Source organism: Pteronotus mesoamericanus, unplaced genomic scaffold (assembly GCF_021234165.1).
Source record: "Pteronotus mesoamericanus isolate MK-2021 breed Mesoamerican mustached bat unplaced genomic scaffold, CSHL_Meso_final scaffold_507, whole genome shotgun sequence".
Lineage (NCBI taxonomy): Eukaryota > Metazoa > Chordata > Mammalia > Chiroptera > Mormoopidae > Pteronotus > Pteronotus mesoamericanus.
This window is the reverse complement of record NW_026555319.1, coordinates 547255-567944: the sequence shown is the minus strand read 5'-3', so window position 1 is coordinate 567944 and position 20690 is coordinate 547255. Positions and strand designations below refer to the sequence as shown.

At 57.3% G+C, this 20690-nt stretch overlaps 1 protein-coding gene across 1 annotated transcript in view; it reads left to right on the top strand.

The window, feature by feature from the left end:
• EP400 (E1A binding protein p400) overlaps positions 1–20690 on the top strand; it is a 72449-nt gene that overhangs the window by 1838 nt on the left and 49921 nt on the right. Inside the window, exons 2-5 of the mRNA XM_054594285.1 lie at positions 6067–7406; positions 17608–17698; positions 19472–19579; positions 20083–20465. Of these exons, the coding sequence (XP_054450260.1) occupies positions 6102–7406; positions 17608–17698; positions 19472–19579; positions 20083–20465 (1887 nt within the window). The 5' untranslated portion in view covers positions 6067–6101. The remainder of the gene's footprint in view (positions 1–6066; positions 7407–17607; positions 17699–19471; positions 19580–20082; positions 20466–20690) is intronic.

Here is a 20690-nt window from a genome sequence, read left to right as displayed (position 1 = left end):
GGGGGTGCTGCTGGAGAGAGCGCTCGGGAGTGCCGGCTGGGGAAGTCGCCTCTGCACAGCTTCCTGCGGGAGCGGGCGGATCTGGTCGGGACCTGGGCCCCCAGAGGCCGCTGTCCCTCGAGGAGCCTGAGGGGCGGGCGGGCCTCCGGTGCTGTGAGGTCGGGGAGGGAAATTGGCTCTTGCAGGGGACAGGCCCGGGCAGGTGGAGAGGCCCCAGCAGGCCTCGGCGTTTGGGGGCCCAGGGGGAGGTGAGGGAGGGGTCAGGGTGCAGGGGGCAGCGCTTGGGGGCCCTTCAGGGGAGGACTCAGCTCTGTGAGGCTGAGCGTCTCTCCCCAGGGTCCGCCCGGGTGGCATCCTTGGTCCCCTGAGCCCGCGCTCCCTGTCTTTGGTCGGGGGCACTCACACGCTGGTGGTCCCGCCCTCCCTTGCTGACTCCCCACGCGCTCACTGCGTGTGTCTGGTGGGCCAGGCGCGGTGCTGGTGGTCCACTGGTGAGCACAGACGTCCTCCCCGGACACCGCGCGGCCTGCTTGGCCGAGGGCGTTCCCCTTAGTGTCTGCAGAGGCAGGCAGGGGTAGGCTGTGTCTGCATGCGGGCCTGTGCGCAGGTGCTTGTATGTGTGCCTGCTGTACGCATGTTCATCTTCTCTCAAGACATGTGCTTTCAGGACCTGCGGATTTCCTCATTTTCTCCTGGCTGCCTGCGAGGAGTGGCCATGCCAGACTTTGTTCGAGTCCCCGTAGGGGGCGTTCGCAGTGCTTGCAGTTTTTATGTTATAAATAATATTATAACGTCCGTCGATGGACACTCGGACGCTTTCTTGAACAGACCCCTAGGGCGGGGCGGGGCCCTCGGTGGCGCACACAGACTGCGGGGGGGGGCGCCAGGCTGCACCCTGGAGGCCGCGGTCGCTTCGCTCCCCGCTGTGGGGCGGCCCCTCGCGTGCTGGCTGTGCGGCGTCCGCTGGCCTGCGACACGTGCAGTCGCCTCCCTTTATTTCCTACTTCTTTATTAACGAGGTGGAGCATTGTGATGTTTTCCATTTGTATTTTTTGCAGAATTGATTGTCAGAATTATGTCCTCCTTCCTTGTGTGGTCTGAGTTTTGATTTGTGAGAATTCTTGGTGCATTAAGGATGGGTAACCATTGGCCTTTATGTGCTTCAAGTGTTTTTTTATCAGTCTCTGACTTTTTTATTATAATATTTTTCTTAAAACATTTTAGTAAATTCTGTTAACTATTATTTTTTAAAGTTAATATTGTTTCTAGGTTTCTGGAATTTCCATGTTTAGGAAATTCTTCACCCCAAGAGTATAAGGATATTTTTATAGATTGCAAAATATTTTTATGGTTTCATTCCCCCCCCAAATTACTTTTTTGTGAATGGGGTGGGTGAGGTTCAGGGAGCGGATCTGACTTTTATTTTTCTAAATGGACTGAGCTAATAAAATTTTGATTTTAACTCTCTAGCATCACAGAAAGCTATTACGAATTTAGTAATGCTTGTAAACAACTTTATGTTAAAAATCTCCACAGTAGTCAGAAACTCAAAGCGGCCTCCTTGGGAGGCATTTTCCTCTCTGATCTGCTGACTGTGGTGAGTCCGACCCCACCGCCCACTCGCAAGGCCCCCTGGGTGAGCAGCGGTGGCGAGGCCAGGACAGAGGTGTAGGCAGGGCTCTTGTTTCTCAGGGACAGAACTGTGGGGCTTGTGGGCTGGGCTGGAGTGGAGGCTGTGGGGTCTCTGGGACGAATCGTTTTCCTCATCTGCCTGTCAGCCAGGTCCGTCCCAGGGAACAGGTGCGCCCCAGGCGCTGTGGCAGTGGCTTCCAGCAAGAGGGCGCTGTGCCCACCGGGAGGCCCCTGCAGCTGGCTTGCTGCCGTGCTCACCCGGGCCTCACCCCTGCGCTGCCTCTACAGCGGAGCCTCCCAACAGCGCGCCTTCCTTAAAGGTTGGCGAGACACCGTAAGGACTTCGCTCATGTGAACGTCAGCCAGCCTACGGCAAAGTTGCTTTCGTTCTGTGTCGTTTGGCTTCCAGTGACAGAAGTGATCGACAGTGTTCAGTGAGAACTTACTGTGCTACCAGACCAGGAGAGAGTCCGCGTGGCACCTCGTCGCCAAGGCAAGCTGTGCGCGCGTGGCGTCTGCAGGGCAGGGAAATGCCCGCCTGCGCGGCTTCTGGCAGGGGAACCAGGAGTGTTTGGTGACCAGCACTACGCTATGGCACTCGCCAATTAAGGACAGATTTGGAAAGCACAGACAGGCAGCAGGAAAGGCAAAATGGACTGTATCACACGTTAAGTATTACATTTTTTTGCATAGATGTATCAGACCATTGATGTTTGTTGTGGGACACGCCACCTTCCTTGGTGTAGCATTTCAGAGAGTCAGGTCGCTGGTCAGAACAGGTGAATGTGCTGTGAGGCTTGAGAGATACACTTCCTGCCAAATTGTCTCCTGCGATTTCCCCTTGAAGACTCACCGGGCACCCGAGGCACCCTCGGTCCTCATCCACTCCCGTCGCGGCCGTGCGCCCCGCTGCCCTGAGTGTGCGTGCGCGTTAGCCAAGCCCTTGCGCCTCCCTTGGCCTCTCACTCTCCATCCAGCCTGGCGGTCGTTATCGGCGGAGCTGACCGCCCAAAGCACCTAAGACCCACCAGAGGCCAGATCTTTGGGGGGACGAGTGGGCGCAGGGAGGGAAGCGGGAGCTGCTTTGGGATAGAGCTGAGCTCCCTGCTTGGTGAAGGGCAGGAAAGGGAGAAGCCGGGGCAGAGAGGGCAGGGCGGCGGGAGGAGCCTCGGCAAGGCCCCGGCGCCTCCGACCCCACTCGTGGTCCTGACTGGGCGCAGAGCCCCGGAGGTGCTGCTTTCTGAGCGTGGTTTTCCCAGCACCCAGACGTGGGCGCCCTTTGCTGACGTTGCCCTCAGAGCAGGCGCAGGGGCTGAGCCGGGTTCGTGCCATCCAGGGCAGTGGGGACCGTCACTCAGCGCCCTGCCCTCGGCCTCCTCCTGGACAGGGCCGCCCTCGGTGGCTCCGGTCTGGCGTTTTCTGATGGACCTGGAGGCGGGGCTGCCCCCGCGGGGGAGGCCCTGTGTCTGGGAAACGCGCTCCGCGGAGCAGCGGCGCTTCCCTAACTTGACTACAGCCCGCGCAGGGCAGGAAGCTCTTCCGTAGCGAGGGGAGGAGCGATGCCCGTGGAGCGGAGGTCACGCTCTTGTGTGTGGTTCTGGGAATTTGGACGATCACAGTCTTGTGACCCGCATCCCAGATCAGATCTGGAAGCGGTTCCTCCCCCAGGTTCCCTCCTGCCTCTCAGGTCAGCGCCCCTGCCCGCGGCCCACGGGCTCCGTCCGGTCTCCGGCCCAGGGCTGCGTGTGTTCCAGAATGTCGTGTCAGCGGCCCGTGGCGCCGCACTGGAGCCCGGCTCTGCACTGCGGCCTTGTGGGGGCCTCCTCGTGTGGACGTGTCGATCGCGTGCCCCGTGTGTGGCCGTCCCCGTGGATGGTTTGAGGTGACGATTTCAGCAGAGCAGCGGCTGTGTGGTGCGGTTGGTGTCCTGCTCCTTGTACTTACTGACCCGTCTGAAGTGTCTCCCCTCTTCACCCCGGAGCTCCGTCGAGATCCCGGACTTTGGGTGTGTCTGGTTACACTCGTTACTTTTGCTGTATTGTTCTCCAGTGACTATTCCTACACATAGTTTAAAAAAAAAATAGGCAGGTGAATGTCTTTAGGAGAGATTTCCACAGGTAGGGTTCCTGAGTCGACGGCCAAGGAGCCGCCCTGTGGGGCGCGCGGCAGGCCCTGGGCCCCGGCTGGCGGCGTAGCGGGGTCTCGTGCGGTGGTGCGGGTCCAGGAGACAGTTACTTCAGTCTGCACGGCTGTTACGCACGGTGAGCTTGGGCGCTTTCCTCTGAGCTGGTCAAGGAGGTGTTTTTGTCTTTTGCTCTTAATTCACTTTTCTGTCAATTTCTGTGCATGCTTTTCACACTCCTGGTAAGAGCTCTCTGTTACAGTCCCTTCAAGTTTTCTTCCTTGGGTTTTGATATTGATAACTTTGAGTTTTAAACATTTTTAAATTATGTGTCTTCAATTCCTTCTTTTTGGATACAACTTTAAGTTTTTAGACACGTGCAGGGCTGTGTAGCCATAGAGCTACTAAGTTTAGGACGTGGAGTTCCCGTCAGAGCTTTAGTAAGTGTTTTTTTGTGTTCTTTATATTTTTCTGTTTTGGTTTCTTTACGTTTAGTATAAAACTTGAAATTTAGCTTAAACAAATGCCATTTGTTTGGTGAGCGATTTGTGGGAAGAACTTAGAAGTTTCTCAGTGTGTCAGTCAGTTGTCGTAACATGTTTCCCACGAAGTTCTTACCCTGCCCCCGAATTCCTACCTGCGAGAGTTTCCTCTGCTTTTGATACCCTGGGGGCGACGCACTGTAAGGGCCAGCCCTAAACGTTGCTGCGTGTTAGGCTGCTGTTGTGTCCCACTCCCCCACTGTTCTCCCCCGGAGCCCTGGCTGGAAAAGTCGGGACCGAGAGCGTGTACTGAAAGCAGGGTTGTAGCTGACAGCGCCCACACACCGTGCCCACCCAAGTGCGTCCCAGTGCCCGGGCCCTCGGCTCGGAGGGCAGTGGCGGCCGTGGGCGCCCGATGGTGCTGAGGCGGTTCCTTGCTGTGGTCTTGGCTTTCGACACGTTTGCTGCCGCTTGCCCACGATCTTGAGACTGTCTTCAGAGACAGCCGTCAGAGCAAAACTGCCTTGTCTGCGGCGTACGGTACACGCCCAGTTTTACATGTTCTCAGCCTTTACTTGTGTGACCATCATCCGTAGCTTTTGACTTCATGCAGATGTTTATTGCACCAGGGACCCAGGACTGTGGGGCCATCCGCATGTACCTGTGTGTCGCCGGGATCACTCGTGACTGTGAGATCACTCTCATACATGCGTCTGTCACCTTTCTAAGTTTGTGACTCCTGGTGGAGGATTTTCCCGCTTGTGCATTGTCTCTGAGAAGCAGCGGTGCCTTGAACAGAAGGTGGCGTTTCTGCTTCAGGGGAGGTGGTTTAGCAGCACCATAGGTAGGAAGCTAGTGTGTCCACTGACACTGAGGATTTTAAATGGTGAGGGGACATTTTTGGACCCGTGACCCAGCACAGGGGGACAGATGGCCTGAAGGGCTGTGGTTGTCCTGTTTTCCAGTGGACACCTAGGCCCCGGCCACATCTAACCTGGGACCATGGTCCCTCTGCAGCTGTGAGTCGGCCTCCCGCTGCCCCGTCCTCTCCCGTCTCCTGTCCTGAAGGCTGAGCTGCCTTGGTGGTCCCTGCCGCCCCTCCCGCCTTCTCTGGACCTTTGCGCTGAGCAGGTCGGGGCCGAGCGCCCCTTGGCCGCAGCTCGCGGGTTCCCAGAGTTCCAGGACACGGTGGCCTCTCTGGCCACTTCCTTCCCTCGGGAGATTTCCCTCGTTGGCGGCCCCCTCCCCTGCTCCTAAGACAGGCCGGGCCCTCCTGAGGGGCATCGGGTGTGGCCTCCCCAGCCCTGTGTCTGCACTCGGTTAACAGCGTGGCCGTGAAGCGGCTCAGGCGTCCACGGGGACTGTCTGGCGAGGGCGTGGCGGCAGTTCTGGTGAGGGGGGTCGTGCGTCTCACCCGTCCCTGCGCACGGGGTGGCAGGCGACAGCCACCTGCGTGCGGGAGCACAGGAGGGCCTCTGCGCCGGGGAAGCATCCGGAAGACACACAGCGGTCACGAGTGCCAGGCCGAGGTCACGCCCTGCTTGGCCTTGAGCCATGATGCTTGTTACCTTCCAGGTGCTGGTCCGCCTCCCCCGCCTCTGGCCCTGGGCACAGCAGAGCCCAGGGGCCCCGCCCCGCCCTGTGCTGAAGGAGACCCCTGCGGTGCCGTGCCCGCAGCAGGCCATGGATTAAGGAGGCTGTCCTTCGCACCAGCTGCTGGGGGGCAGACCGCCACGCTGCCCCAGTGCTGCCGAGCGGTGCTCATACGAAGGGGTGATCAGGTGGTTGTGTTTGCCTTTAAGTAACTTGGTTTTAACTTTGATTTTTCAGGAGAACATTAAGTTGGATAAAAAAGGGGGGCGATAATGCACCACGGCAGCGGCCCTCCGAATGTCCAGCACCAGCTGCAGAGGTCGCGGGCCTTCGCCGGCAGCGAAGAAGAGCAGCAGGCCCACCCAAACCCACCCCCGTCCCCTGCCGCACCCTTCGCGCCCTCGGCCAGCCCGTCGGCACCTCAGTCCCCCGGGTACCAGGTTCAGCAGCTCATGAGCAGGAGCCCCGCGGCCGGGCCGAACGTGAACCTCACCCTGCAGAATGTGGGGCCAGTGGTGGCAGGGAACCCCCCGCTCACACTGGCCCCGCTGCCGCTCCCCAGCCCCACCTCTCCGGGCTTCCAGTTTAGCGCCCAGCCCAGGCGCTTTGAGCACGGATCGCCATCCTACATCCAGGTCACCTCGCCGCTGTCCCAGCAGGTGCAGACCCAGAGCCCCACGCAGCCCAGCCCCGGGCCGGGGCCGGGCCTGCAGAGCGTTCGGGCGGGCACCCCCGGGCCCGGCCTGGGCCTCTGCAGCAGCAGCCCGACCGGGGGCTTCGTGGACGCCAGCGTCCTGGTGAGGCAGATCAGCTTGAGCCCGTCCGCGGGTGGGCACTTCGTGTTCCAGGAGGGCCCGGGCCTGGCCCAGGTGGCCCAGGGGGCGCCCGTGTCGCTGCAGCACTCGGGGCCTCCCCTCACAGCGCGGGAACGGAGGCTGTCCCAGCCCCACGCTCAGCCCGGCGGGACCGTGCATCACCTGGGACCCCAGAGCCCCGCCGCCTCGGGCGGGGCCGGCTTGCCGCCCCTGGCCAGCCCCAGCCACATCACCACGGCCAACCTGCCGCCCCAGATCAGCAGCATCATCCAGGGGCAGCTGGTCCAGCAGCAGCAGCAGGGGCTGCAGGGGCCGCCGCTGACCCGACCTCTGCTGCCCGGGGTCGGGGTGGGGGGCGCCGCAGCCTTCGGGATGGCGTCCCCGCCGCCCCCCAGCAGCCCCTCCCGGACTGTGGTGCCCCCTGGCCTCTCCAGCCTGCCCCTCTCGTGCACGGGGAGCAGGAAGGCGCCCAAGAAGCTGGAGGAGATCCCGCCAGCCTCCCCGGAGCTGGCCCAGATGCGGAAGCAGTGCCTGGACTCTCACCGCCGGGAGATGGAGGCGCTGCGGGAGGCCTTCAGGGAGTGCCTGATCGAGCTCTTCTTCCTGCAACACCTGCAAGGGAACATGATGGATTTCCTGGCTTTCAAGAAGAAGCACTACGCGCCATTGCAAGCTTACCTGAGGCAGAACGACCTGGACCTGGAGGAGGAGGAGGAGGAGGAGGAGGAAGAGGAGGAAAAGTCTGAGGTGATCAACGATGAGGTGAGAAGCAGCAGTGTGATGCTCGGAGGGCCGCGCGCGCAGGGCGAGCCTGGGCGCTGGGAGCCAGGCGGGCCGGCGGGCCCGAGTGCCCCTCACGCCCGGGAAGGTGGGTTTGCTGCTTTCTCCCGGGGGGGAGGGGACTGCTGCAGCCGTGGGGGCCAGTGCCAGCCCGGGCGCCTTCCTGGAGGGCAAGGGCTCCGCCCCGATGGAGAGGCGGCCGCGGGCTGCCGCCTGCCCCGGCCTGCGGGGGGCGCATGCCATTGGCCTGGTTCCCCAGTTTGCATGTTTTACTGAGGGAGGCCTACCCGTTGCAGCTCCACGAACGTGGGTTTTAAACAAGGGGTTTAAATATGTCAACATAAACGTTGATATGGTGTCTTCATAATTAAAATACAGTTAGTGGCAAAAAACAATTTTTAGATGTAGTCATATATTTGAGGTCCTATTTTAAGCACACACTTTTACAAATACCTATGAGTGGTATTTAAGATGGGATCTTTTTTAAGTAGTGAAATTTTGGGGTGCTTAAAAAATGCCTGAATTGAGATTTCTCGATACAATTGTGATCACCGCCCACTCTGTGCACATCCCGACAAGACGCCGACCCCGGCGGGGCGAGAGAGACGTGGGCTGTCGTGCCCTGTGCGTGTGCCTCTGTGTCCTGTAGTGTGCACTGTGTCGGTGCAGCTGATTTTGTTTTAGGAGATGGCTGAAATAAGCGATATCTTTGTCACTCTTCTCCTGCAAAGAAATCGGCCTTTGGTGAACAAAAACTGGTTTCTTTGCTCAGCCGTCTTCATTGATATTTATGGACGTATCTGTGTGGCTTTGCCATTTTGTGTTTTTGTTTTTTTTTAACACCCTTTCCAGGATGGACCATTTTTATTTTCCAAAAGGTCACATGATTATTTTGAGGATTTCACCTCGAAATAGTGAAATTTGGTTCTTTTTATGTTTGTGCCCTGGTGTTGTCTGTAGGCTCAGTCCCCTTGTCTGTGCTCATGAAGACAAGTCAGTCCCTTTTTGTAACTTCCTACTGAAATAGACGCCCTCCACGCTGGCCTCGCGGTGCAGACGAGGGAGAGGCGCTGTGCAGACTGCCTGGGGGGGCGGCCTTGTCACCAAGAGGCCAGCCCCCCCCCCCCCCCGCCCAGTGCAAGCCGTGCAACCTGAGGGCGTGGCCCCTGTCACCTTAATTAGAGCCCCCACGGTTTGCAGGTAGTCAGTTTGTTAGGATACAGATCTGCCATAAATGAGTCTATTGTCTCTTTGCAGGAGTTGATGCAAAAACATTCCATTTTTAAACACCAAGCATCAGTGAGCTGTCAGCAGTAAAATTCTAACAAAATTTTGAGCAGTCTTAAAAATCATGTTGCCTTTTTTTCTCAAAATATTTCCTCTCAGGTAAAGGTTGTGACAGGAAAGGATGGGCAGACTGGTACTCCCGTTGCTATAGCAACCCAGCTTCCGCCAAATGTTTCTGCTGCTTTTTCATCCCAGCAGCAACCATTTCAGGTACTTGTCAATGGTTCTCAAATGTAGCCTCATCCCAAGCTTTCCCTTCATCCAGGTATTTTATCCTTCAGTTACTATTTGCTCTCAGCATTTTTTCCGGAGCCCATTCCTGATTTTTAAAAAGACCTCGTCCTGCCTACGGACCTATGAGGTTAGGTTGCATGAGTGAACGGCGGCCCAGAGCAACGCGCTGTCTTGTGTTGACCTGTGCTGCCGTCATAGCTGTAGTGTGCATGTCCTCTGAGCCTCGTGGCCCCGTCCCCTGTGCGCCCGGGCGCCGCCTGTGCTGTGTTCCGTGTGGGTTCTCTCTGTGTCTCCTCTCTGTGTTTCTGAGAACAGTTCAGAACAGAAGCAGGAGAAGAAGGCTTCAGGCAGACGGTAACTCCACGTTCCCCGTAGCTGCAAGGGGCACTGAGGCCTCTGAGGTCGTCAGGGCCTCAGGCTCCTGTGGGGTGTTCGTGAATGCAAACGGAGCGTTGTTAAGGTTTTGGAAATTAAATCGCCCAGTGCTCCATTAATAGGGCCCAGGACCTAAAAGTATAGGTCCAGTTCCTGTAGCTTTGACTAGACTGTGCTGGGTCTGAGAGCAGGTTCATCTGGTGGTGATAGTGTTTAACAATTTTATATTTTTAATTTTTAAAAAAATAAATTTTTAACTTTTCAATTATAGTTGACACATTATATTAGTTTCAGGTGCATAACAAAGCTATTAGACAGTTCTGTAACTTACAAAGGGATCAGCCCGATAAGTCTGGTACTCACCTGGTACACCATACATGGTTATTGTAATACTACTTTTATTTTTAATTTTGATAAAATTCCAAACTTATGTGAAAGTTGCCGTAATAGCACAAAGAGGTCCCCTTATGTCCCTTTCCCAAATTTGCCAATGGCTAACTTTTTGCCCCATTTGCATCACTTTCATTCTCTCTCTCATGTGTGCGCCCACATCTTTCCCCCCGAGCCGCCCGAGACGAAGTTGCAGACGTCCAGTCACGCCCTTTCACCCCTAAACACGTGAGCACGTCCCAGGCCAGCGCTTCCCTGGCCTCCCCAGTGCACGGCGCTCAGACCAGGAGAGTGGGCGGCGATGCAGCCGGCCCTCTGCCGCCTGCCCGGACGGGCCCTCTGTAATCTCTCCTGCGGTCGTGGGCCTCTGGCCCTCTTTCATCTGGGCCGGCCCCTCCGCCTTCAGGGCCCTCCTTCCCACTTCGGGGGCGTCCAGGCCAGTTCCTTACAGCACGTCCTTTGACGTGAGCTTGTTGGATGTTTCCTGGTGTCTGACGTGGGCCCTGCGTTTGGAGAGGGACATCGCGGAAGGGACGCTCTGCCCAGCGTGGCGCCGTAGCGGAAGCCATGACGCCAACTCGTCCTCTTACGGGGCTGCGAGGCTCCTCCAGTGGAAGCTCCTTGTTTTCCTTTGGGTGAACGATAAGTAATTTGGAGAAGATACTTTGAGACCATGTATAGACATCTAGTATCTACTAAACTTTTGACCACTAATTTTAGCATCTATTGATGAGCCTCGCTAGACTGTTATTCACCTTAGAGGGTACAAAATGGATTTTCTAACTCCATTATTCCTCTCACATTTGTTGGTTGGCGTTTTACTGTAATGACAGGCTTGCTTCTCAACTTACATACTTACATGTGGAGTCTTTCACTAGTGGGTTATGACACGTCACTAACAGTATTCATTCATTTGTTCTCTTGCACTTATTTAACTCCATAGAATGTACTCTTTTTGGTCTGTCATTCCGTGAGTTTTGACGGTTCCGCTGGCCCCCGGAGCTCCCCCCACCCCCCGGCCTCCTTGTGGCCAGGCCTTGCCTGCCTGCAACCTCCGTCTGCCCCTCTGTGGTTCTGCCTTTTCCAGGACGAGGTGTCGACAGGGCCCTTCAGCCACTGCCGTTCACCCCGGCCGCCTGCCGTGGGCGCCAGCGCTGCAGAGGCGCCGCGGCGCTGCGCTTGCCCGCAGCCTGGTCTGCCTCGCGGAGTGGGGCTCCGCGTGTCTGGGCACCTCGGGGGGCCAGCTGGATTGCTTCCAGCTTTCGCCACTTAGGGATGAAGTTGCAGTGAATGTCCACGTGGAGTTGCTCACATGAACAAAGGCCTTTATTTCATTTGGGTAAAAACCCAGGGGACAGCTTGCTGGGCGGTTCAGTTAAGTGTGTGCCCAGCTCCTCGGGAAGCCGCCCCCGCTTTCCGCGGTGGCTGTGCGGCTCCTCGCCCTCCCTGCGCTCTGGCCAGCTCTCCGGTGTCACCCTGCCGTGGCCATCGGGGTCTGATGCCGCGGCTCCGCAGGCCAGTGGCGGCGGGCAGGGCCACACGTGCTTGCTGGCCGCCTGCGTGTCTTCTTTGGGGATGCTGTTCCCCTCTCTCACCCATCTTTTCCATTGTGTCATTTGTTTTATTGCGGCAGAATGGTCTGTATGTGTTTTTGGTCAGATACAAATTTGCAATTGTTTTGTTCTTTATCTTTCATGCTATTCAAATTTTGTGTCTGTTTTTTTTCAAAAAATTTTTCCTTTATGGATCAAGCTTTTGACATCATATTTGACAACTTTGTTCAGCCCAAGGTCACAGAAGTTTTCTCCTGTGTTTTCTTTAGGAAGTGGTGTGGTTCGTGTTTTCCGTTTTGGTCGGTGATGCGTTCGTTGAGAGTGCCGTTTTCTATGGCGTGGTGGGCACGAGTTCATGTCTTTGCGTGTCGACATCTGGTTGACCCCACACCGTTTCTGAAGAAGACTGTGTGAGGCCCGCCGAGCTGGCTGTGTGCGAGCTGTGCGCCAGGGATCGGGCGGTTCCGCCTGGGTGGGCCCCTTGCTCGACCCCGCTCTCCCACTCAGCTGCGTCCGCCCCGGTGCTGGCGCCATGCGGGCCTGACCGGTGAGGCTGCGCAGCGAGTCTCGAAGTCAGAGCGTGCGTGCGAGCGAGCTCTTCGGCTCTGTTGTTTGCAGAATCGTTCGGTGGTCCTGTCCGGTCCTCTCCCTTTGTTGGCGCCTGCACATGCTCCTGCCGGGGCTTTGGTTGGGTGGCCCTGAGCTGGCTGCCCGCGTGGGGGGCAGCAGCGCCTGGCAGCGGGCGTCTCCGTCGAGGGAGGGGAGGCGCGCGTCCCTTCATTTACCGGGGCCCCTTTGTTCTCTCTCTGCCCTGGGGGTGGCTCCCCGCATCCCAGTGCTGGTGTGTGGTTTAGGTTGACCCTCAAGAATTCCAATTTTTTTTTTTGTGGCATTGTACTTGGTACTTAAATCTAAAAACTTTTGTCGTTTATTGCAGGTATCTAGGAACACAGTTGAGTATTTGAGCCTATATTCTGCAGCCTTGCTAAACTCATTTATTAGTTTCAAGAGCTTTTTTTGGAGGTCTCATGGGGTTTTCTACAGAGAGAACCATGTCTGCAAAGAAAGCAGGATTGAGGATCTTTCCCCTCTCTGCGTGTTCCTTTCCTTATCTTGCCCTTTCGCGCTGGCAAAGCCCAGAGCGGGAGTGGTGAGAGCAGACGCTCTCACCTCCTTGCCGGCCTTTCCCAGGAAAGCATCAGCTCCTTCTCACTGGGTCTGATCTCCGCTGTGGTTTCGTAGGTGTCCTTCATCAGGTGAAGGGAGTTCCTTTGTTCTATTATTTCTCATCAGTGAGCGCTGAATTTTGTCAGATGTCATCTCTGCATCTGTTCCCACGACCCTGGGATGGTTTTCTCCTTTGGTCTGTGATCAGGGCGGCGTCTGCAGATTGAGGTGGGTTTGTCAGCAGGGAGTGCGGGCATCTTGAGAGTAGCAAGTGCGCACGTAACCCACATGCCAGCCAGACTGTCCGCTTCCCTCACGCCCCTCGTTCCCCCTGCCAGTCGTCTGCTGCGCAGCCCCCCCCAACTCTTCCTGATGCTCACACTGTGTCCTCTGCCCAGTGGGAGCCCCTCCAAAGTGGCTCTGGTACGTTCCTGACGCCCTTCCCTAGGTGCCCTCTGCACTTCCCCTGGGAGACTTCCTTCCTTCCTGGCACAGATGTCCAGGCTTATTGTGCACAAGGGCCAAGGAGCCTGCTTCCTGCTGGTGGGAAAAGCTAATTTGAACCCAATGCTTAGGCACTTCTTGTCGTGAATTTGATACAGTTGAAGGTGAGATTTGTTAAAGTGGAGACAGTCAGAGTGTTGACGCACGGGCATCTTTCCTGCGAGCACGCAGAGGCATGCACTGCACGGTGAGTGTGTGGACCGCGCCGGTGGGGACTGGCACTGGACCACTGGGGCAGTGGATGCAGGGAGGCCTGCGCGCTGGTGGAGGTGTGCCGTCCCCACGCGGCTCCCTGTCACACTCCCCAGAGGGCTGGGGACTGCTCCGGACAGAGCCTGGCGTGGCCGGTGGGATTCCCGCCGCTGCTTCTGGGCTGCGCGTGGAGGTGAGGCGAGCGTGGGCAGGCCCGTTGGCAGGCAGGAAGGCGCTCCCAGTGCCCTTGAGTTTGTGCGCCGGAAACCACGCGCAGCGAAGTCCCTGGCAGTGTTGTCTGCACAGACGCCAGACTGGAAGGAACCGCAGCTGTGCGTCCACGGGCAGCAAGGCCGACCTGCAGCTGTGCGCTCTCCACAGTGCAAGGCCAGCGGGAGTTGCCAGCATGGCTCAGGGCCCTGCGTGCGGGCTGCTCTGCGGGTGCCCCGTGCCACCCTGAGCTTCCAGGGGAGACTGACACCGGGCTCGTCAGGGGCGGCCCCCGGGAACCAGAGGTGCAGGCGCTATTCAGAGCCGGCGCCGCAGGTGAGGGCGCCGCGGGAGGTGCTCCGGGGGAGCGGGCCCCCCAGCACGGCAGCGGCTGGTGTGCTGAGCCTGGGGGCGACTCTGGGGGTGGCCCCTGTGCAGTTGCTGCCTTTGGCTGTAGGGGTGAGGCCTCCTGTGTTCCTCCTCAGCATCTTACTCTGAAAAATTTCAAACACAGAGAAGCTGGAGTGTTCGGTGAACATCTCTATCCCACTATTTCAATTCAGGTCAACTTTACTGTGCTTTTAAATGGCATATGTATGTTAATATCTTTTGTGTGTAGGATCTATTTCATAATAAACCTTTGAGGGACCAAAAGGGAAAACTGAGAAACCCACCTTTGAGCTGCAGGGTCCGAGGCAAAAGCATGAGTGGGTGTCTCAGGGGACGAAACGGGAGCCGGAGCGTCTCTCAGCTGTGAGTTCAAAGGAGCACCCTTTGTTTTCCTTGGGAAGAATCTCAGACTGGGTTTCCTTACTTATAGCTAGTTGTAGAATTTTTACATAGACCAATATATGTTGATTTGTGAATCCCTAGAAATAAAGTCAGAGTTTTCCATGTTAGACGCGTGGGTTCCTGTCTGCTTCCACAGGCCCGCGAAACACTGTGGAGGGCAGAGGTGCTGTGTGCGAAGGGACGCGGGTGTGCGTATGCGGGTGTCTAGGGAAAGCACCGCGCCCTGGTGTCTCTGTTAGAGGAGAGGAACGACGACCCATGAGTTCACCGTCCTAACAGGCTTCTTACTGCGTTACCTAGATACTGGCCGACACAGTGCATTCACACTGTATTTTGTGTACAAATCTTCATATTGTGTTCAATTTTAATCTCACTTCCGTTGTTCCTGATACTCCTATCGCTCTGAGGAGCTGGAATTCATGTACACCGTTCTTCGCGCTGTAGGTTACATCTGTCCTCCCTAGTTGCAGACGCAGCAGCAGCAGCAGCAGCAGTGAGCAGAGAAAGTCTGTTTCTGGTGCTCGCCGTAGGTTGTCACCTAGTGATTCGCTAGGAGTGTCGCCAGAAACACGGAAGTGCTCCCGGTGTGCCTGGGACCTTGCCACGCTGTTCAGCTCCGGAGAATTTAAGACATAGTCTCAGGATGAACTGTGTTATTTGCAACCAATTATGGGATTTTTATTACAAGCTAGTCTGTTGCTAGTTAAGGTCTTAGGAGTGAGCCCAGAGGATGGCTCTCCTTCTGCCTCCCAGGTTTGGGGGGTGTTCATGCGAAGTAACATTGTTTTATTAGTTATTTAGAGCTGAAAAGCTGTCCTCCTTGGAGATTCTTCGCTAACAGTGTCAAGGTCCGAGGAAACAAACACGGCTCGTCCTGTAGCCGCGCCCCAACTGCTGCTTTTCACTTCGACACGTGCCCGTGTGCGGGTGGGGGCTTGCAGGCGGCACGCGGCAGTGACCTTGCTTCAGGGGACATGCTTCCAGGAAGAAAGCGCCTTTCTCCCCATTGACCCGACCGGACTGGGGTCGACTGGTCTCGAGCCCTGTCCGTGGACAGTCAGGAAGGTCGCGTCTCTCGCTCAGCGTGCAGTTGGCCCGCGTACTGAAACGGGGTGAGACCCCCTCCGCGCCCAGGGCGGGGCTCTTCCCGCTGCCCGTGGGAGCCGCGCCCCTGGCGGGGGCGGGCGTGCTCTGCGCCGCCTCTCCTGCTTCAGGTGTTCTTCTCTTGACGCACTGTCTTGGCTCCCCGGAAACTGTTGTCCTCGGTGGGTAAAGTCCGCTTTGACGTTCTCGCTCTTAAGATGGGCAGCAGCCAGAATTCAGCTCCCATCCAAAAACGTCCCTTTTCTCTGTGAGAATTTCTTCTTTTTATTTAAGTTCTGACACCTGATTGGTAGTTTAAGTCGAGTTCGCAGTTTAAAGTCAGCAGTGTGTTTCCTGAAGTGGCCATGAAGCTGGTGTGACATAAAACGGAGAATCACCGTGAGAGCCGGGCGTCGCGGAGCGGCCGCGAGGGGCGGAGGCCCCGGGGTGCGGTTTGGTTAAGGAGACCGTTCCTTCCCTCCGGCTGCGCCCAGCCTGCAGGAGATGCCACCACGGCGGCGGTCACAGCGGTGCCCGCCCCCGGCCCCCGCGCAGGTCTGCGCACCTCGGGGTCCCCCGGGCGCAGCGCGGGCTGCCCCGGCTCCATGCACCTCGCGCTCCCGCACCCCGCTCCGCCGTTTCCGCCTCCCGGTGCCTTCATCGCTCACGTTCTGCGCCCAGCTCGGGAACCGCCGTCCGGTCTCCTGGTGGGACAGCTCTTCATTTCCGTCCTTCACGATGACGCGCTTCCCTTGCGTCCCACGCGCGCTCCTTAAAGCCGAGGGCCGGCCAGCGGCTCGGGGTCTGTCGGTGGTTTCCCACGTGGCTCGTGTCTCCCTGTGTCTGCATTCCGGAGGGTTTGACGTGGGCGTCGAATGCCGTGACCGAGGGTTGCGGAGAGCTGAGGAGCGCGGGCTGCACGGGACGCGAGCCCACGTGACCGTGCCCAGGGTCTCCGTGCGCGCGTTCGGGGGGCAGTGGCGCTGACGGGGAGGGCGTGGCCTCCCCGTCTCTGGCCTGGTCCAGCAGCAAGTCCCCTTCCTCACCGCGGGCCTCCTTCCCTGCCCCAGCGCTCGCAGGCGGGAGGCTGGGCGCCTGGGCCGAGCTGGGCCACGGGGCACGGGTGGGCCCACACGGTCACACTGCGAAACCAGGATGCTGCTGGCCCGGGCCCCTCCTGCGGGCGCTGAGGCCGCCCGCTGCGACGGGGTTTCTGTTTCCTCTGGAGTTTGTGTTTACCTGGCGCTGATCTGGTCCAGTGGGACATGCTTGGCCGTTCCTGGATGCAGAGCCCTTCACCGATTATAAAACCCTTTGTTATAAAACCCTTCTTCCGATTGCGTAATACCTGTTCATTGCAAGGCGTTTGGGCACCTTAGAGCAGTGCACACACACACACAGGTGATAGATTCCTTACAATTCTGTCCTGAGAGGCAGCCCCTGTTCACATGTCATCTGTTTTTCAAACCATTCGTATGCTCTGCCCCTCTCTCCTTCCCCCTCCCTCCCCGTCCCCGTCTTCCTTAAATGTAACTGGGTGCTTACCCTCCCCTCAGGCACACTGAGCCTGTCTCCACGGACGCAGTGGCCCGAAGCCCGGTTGGAGCTGGCCCTGTCATGTCCCCGCCTCAGGCTGCAGGGCTCAACAGCCCCCTCCCGGAACAGTGACTTTGTTCAGGCAGCTTCGACTTTTGCATTTAGAACGCTTCACCAAGTAGAGTGGTCATCACTGAGTCATTAAAGGCCCGAGCGGCTAGCAGTTGCGAGACATCACCCTGGGCGTTTAAAAGTGCCACTGCGGGGGCCGTGCAGCCGCGGCCGGGCCTCAGCCAGCGGCTCCTCATCCCGACAGCCTCAGTCAGCGACTCAGGGGCCCTGTTTCTCACAACGAGTGTGTCAGGCAGGGCACCACCTGTCCAGGCACCATTTTGAAGACTCAAGTTCACCTGACTTGTTAATTGGGGTTTTAGTGTCGTTTTCCTGTAGGAAAACAGCGCCAGCCTTTCTTTTCATCACTCAGCTTTTGTTTGGGGATAAGCGATGGCAGGCAGTGAGACCGGCCGGGGAGGCTGGGGGGCGTCTGCCCCGCTGCGGCCACCCGCGCGCTGTGCACAGGCCAGCTCCCGGCTGGAGGGCTGTGGGTTCGCCCGACTGGGAGTTCCTCTTAAAATCAGAGCGATTGCTCTTTTACAAGTCCTTTCTTGCTTCCAGAGGTAAGTTAGTACTTTCAATTGTTACATAGAATTATACATTGCACACATATACGTCAGTATGTGGGATAGACAATGCTCTTATTAAAAAGGAATGAGGTCAGCGCTTGGGGCAGTTACGACAGTTTTATCTATGGTTGCGATGCACTTACGTTGTCCAAGTCTGATCCTTTCATTGTTTTTCAGCAGCAAGCCCTCGCAGGGACCCTGGCGGCAGGGGCTGGAAGTGCAGGCGACACGGACCCCTTTAAGAGGCAGCCGGCGGGGCCCCCAGCAGGTATGTCTCGGGCCCAGGAGCCAGTTTGCTCCTCCAGGGGCTCGCTGCTCAGCGGCCGCAGGTTCCTAGAGTGTCAGCACTGAAGCACTGGGTTTGTTTCGTTTCTACTTTGTATGTCAGTTCTTCTCCTTGGGAGCGTGTGTGCACATTCCTGGCACTGGTGGCGGTGGCTGCCAGGCGAGGGGCATCCCCCTTGCGGGTGCTCTCGGAGCACCTCGTGGTGTGGCCAGGTGTCAGACCACCTGCTCCTTCACGCCATTTGTCCTCTCAAACTGCATTTTCTCTCAAGTTACAAACTTAATGCACATTTTAGTGTAAGATTTTTAAGCAGGAGGTGTCATGCAAGCCTACCTCTGGTTTGGTGTTTCCTGCCCACGCCCTAGCCACAGAGGTAGCTGCTGGTAACGTGTGCATTTCTGCAGACTTTCTGTCCACACACAAGCCTCGCGACGGGTCATTCTCAAAAGGTTCCACTGTGATCACATGTCCACTGTTGTCTTTTTTTGTGTTTTTTTAAAAGATTTTATTTTTTAAGATTTTATTTATTTTAGAGAGGGAAAAAGAGAAGGAGAGAAACATCAGTGTGTTGGTACCTCTCGAGCACCCCCTACTGATGACCTGGCCCACAGCCCAGGCCTGGGCCCTGACTGGGAATCGCACCGGTGACCCTTTGATTTGCAGGCCAACGCTCAGTCCCCGGGGCCACACTGGCCAGCGCCATTTATTTTATTTTTAGAGGGAAGAGGAGGGAGGGAGAAAGAGAGAGAAACAATAATGTGTGGCTGTCTCTCCCACGCCCCACACTGGGGACCTGGCCTGTGACCCAGGCCTGTGCCCTGACCAGGAGTTGAACCTGCGACACTTTGGTCTGTAGGCCAGTGCTCAGTCCACTGAGACACACCAGCCAGGGCTATGCTGTTGTCTTGAACACTGACTTACTAGGCCATCTTTCCCATCCCCGGGCTCTGCACTTTTTGATGACTGCATAGTATTCCGTCGCACAGGTGGTTCCTTCTTTATTCTTCAGACCCGGGTTAGTGTTCATTTGTTAGCACCACTTTTTCTCTGTTAAAATCAACACAAGGTTGAACACTAGTCTTACATTTTTTTCCAACATGTTTGTCAGTGTATGTTAAGGGAAAACTCCTGGAAATTAAGTTATTAGATCAGCAGTTATACAGTTAATTGTTGGCAACGTTCCACTGCCCTCCTGAGGGTCAGCCCAGTGTCCACTCCCATCAGCAACCTCTGCTTCTCGCACGTTTTGGCCACTTTATTATGACCAGTCCTTTAATCTTTGTGGATCTGATGGGTGACTATGGAACCTCTTCTTTTGATATGGACTTAATTTAGATGAAGTTGTGCAGAACCTTTTCCTGGTTATTAACCCTTGGTGGGTCTGCCCCTCTGCAAGCCGGTTTTCCTGTGCCTGTTTTGTCTGCCTGGTTTCCATACTTTGCATGTTACTTGTAAGAGCTTTCGAATGTTGAGTAAACAGCCTTGTGCTTATCATGTGTGTCGCAAATACTGTCTCTTAGGTTGTCGCTTGTCCTTTGTCTTTTTTTTTTTTTTTTTGATGCTTTTTCTTATATTTGCAAATTTTTAATGAAAAGAAATTACATTTATCAATCTTACCTTTTATGGCTTCTGGATTTTGGTTCATGCGTAGAAAGGCCTCCCTGTTCAAATACTATAAAGACACACGTTTTTTTTCTACTACTTTTGTGGTTTTATTTTTACATCAAACTGCACCTTTTCTGAAAATTATTCTAGAGCAGTCTAAGCGACCTCGACTTGAAGCGGGTCACCAAGGGGTGGTTTTCCAGCACCCAGGGGTGAATGCGGGAGTCCCTCTCCAGCAGTTAATGCCGACAGCCCAAGGTAAGACCCAGCGCCGGGGCCAGCCCTGCAGCGCAGGAGGCGAGGGTGCGGAGCGGCCGGGGCCTGCGGCAGGCAGACGCGCGTGCGGCGAGCTGGCGTGGTTGAAGCGGCTCCTGCGAGCGGGGTGTTGTTGAGCCTCGGCCAGCGCAGTACGAAGGCCCCCGACTAGGTCTTGTCCCTTCGATGAGCCGCACGCGCGGCTTCTCTCCGGCCCCCCCCACCCCCTGTGTCTCCGTAGCCGCTGCCGTGGTGGGGCCCCGTGGCTCTCCGACGCTGTCCTGCTTGGTGCTGACTCGCGAAGGCCCCGCTCCTCTGTCCTCTGTGTGCTCATTTATAGCCTTAGAGCTACTATAGCTCGGATCTCCCGTCCGTTAAACTCCCCGTCTGCATGTGTGAAGGTTTTCAGGGACGGGGTCCCCTCGGCCTGGGGGGTGATGTCTGCCTCGTGGTGGACGCGTCCGAGCCCCCGAGTCAGTGCCGGCGGGGCATTTCCTGTCTTGCAGGAGGGATGCCTCCCGCCCCTCAGGCTGCCCAGCTGGCCGGACAGAGGCAGAGCCAGCAGCAGTACGACCCGTCCACGGGGCCTCCAGTGCAGAACGCCGCCAGCCTGCACACGCCGCCGCCGCCGCTGCCTGGCAGGCTGCCCCCGGCCGGCCTCCCCGCTGCGCCCCTGCCGCCCACGCTGCAGTTCCCGCCACAGCCGCCCATGGGAGAGCCACCGACGCAGCTGCATGTGCCCGCGAAGGCCCAGCAGCCCAGCGCCCCCATCCCCTCGTCCCCCGCCAGCCAGCTGCCTGTGCTTCCGCAGCCGGCACAGCCAGCTCTGCTCAGCCCAGTGCCCGGGAAGGTGCAGATGCAGGCCCCTCTGCCACCATCCCAGCCACAGGTACTCTGGGCCCCTGGCTCTGTCTGGGGGTGGGGGGCAAGGCAGGCGTGATGGGGTGGGGTGCACGTGCTGCTCCCTGCCCTTTCCGCGTGTCGGGTGAGTCAGCCAACAGTGAGGGTGTGACTTCTCTGTGCAGTAAGTGAGATCCATGATTGCAGTTGTCATTACCGACCGATCGGTAAACAGCAGGGTTCTGCGTGCCGCACTCAGAGCAGGAAGCCGTGC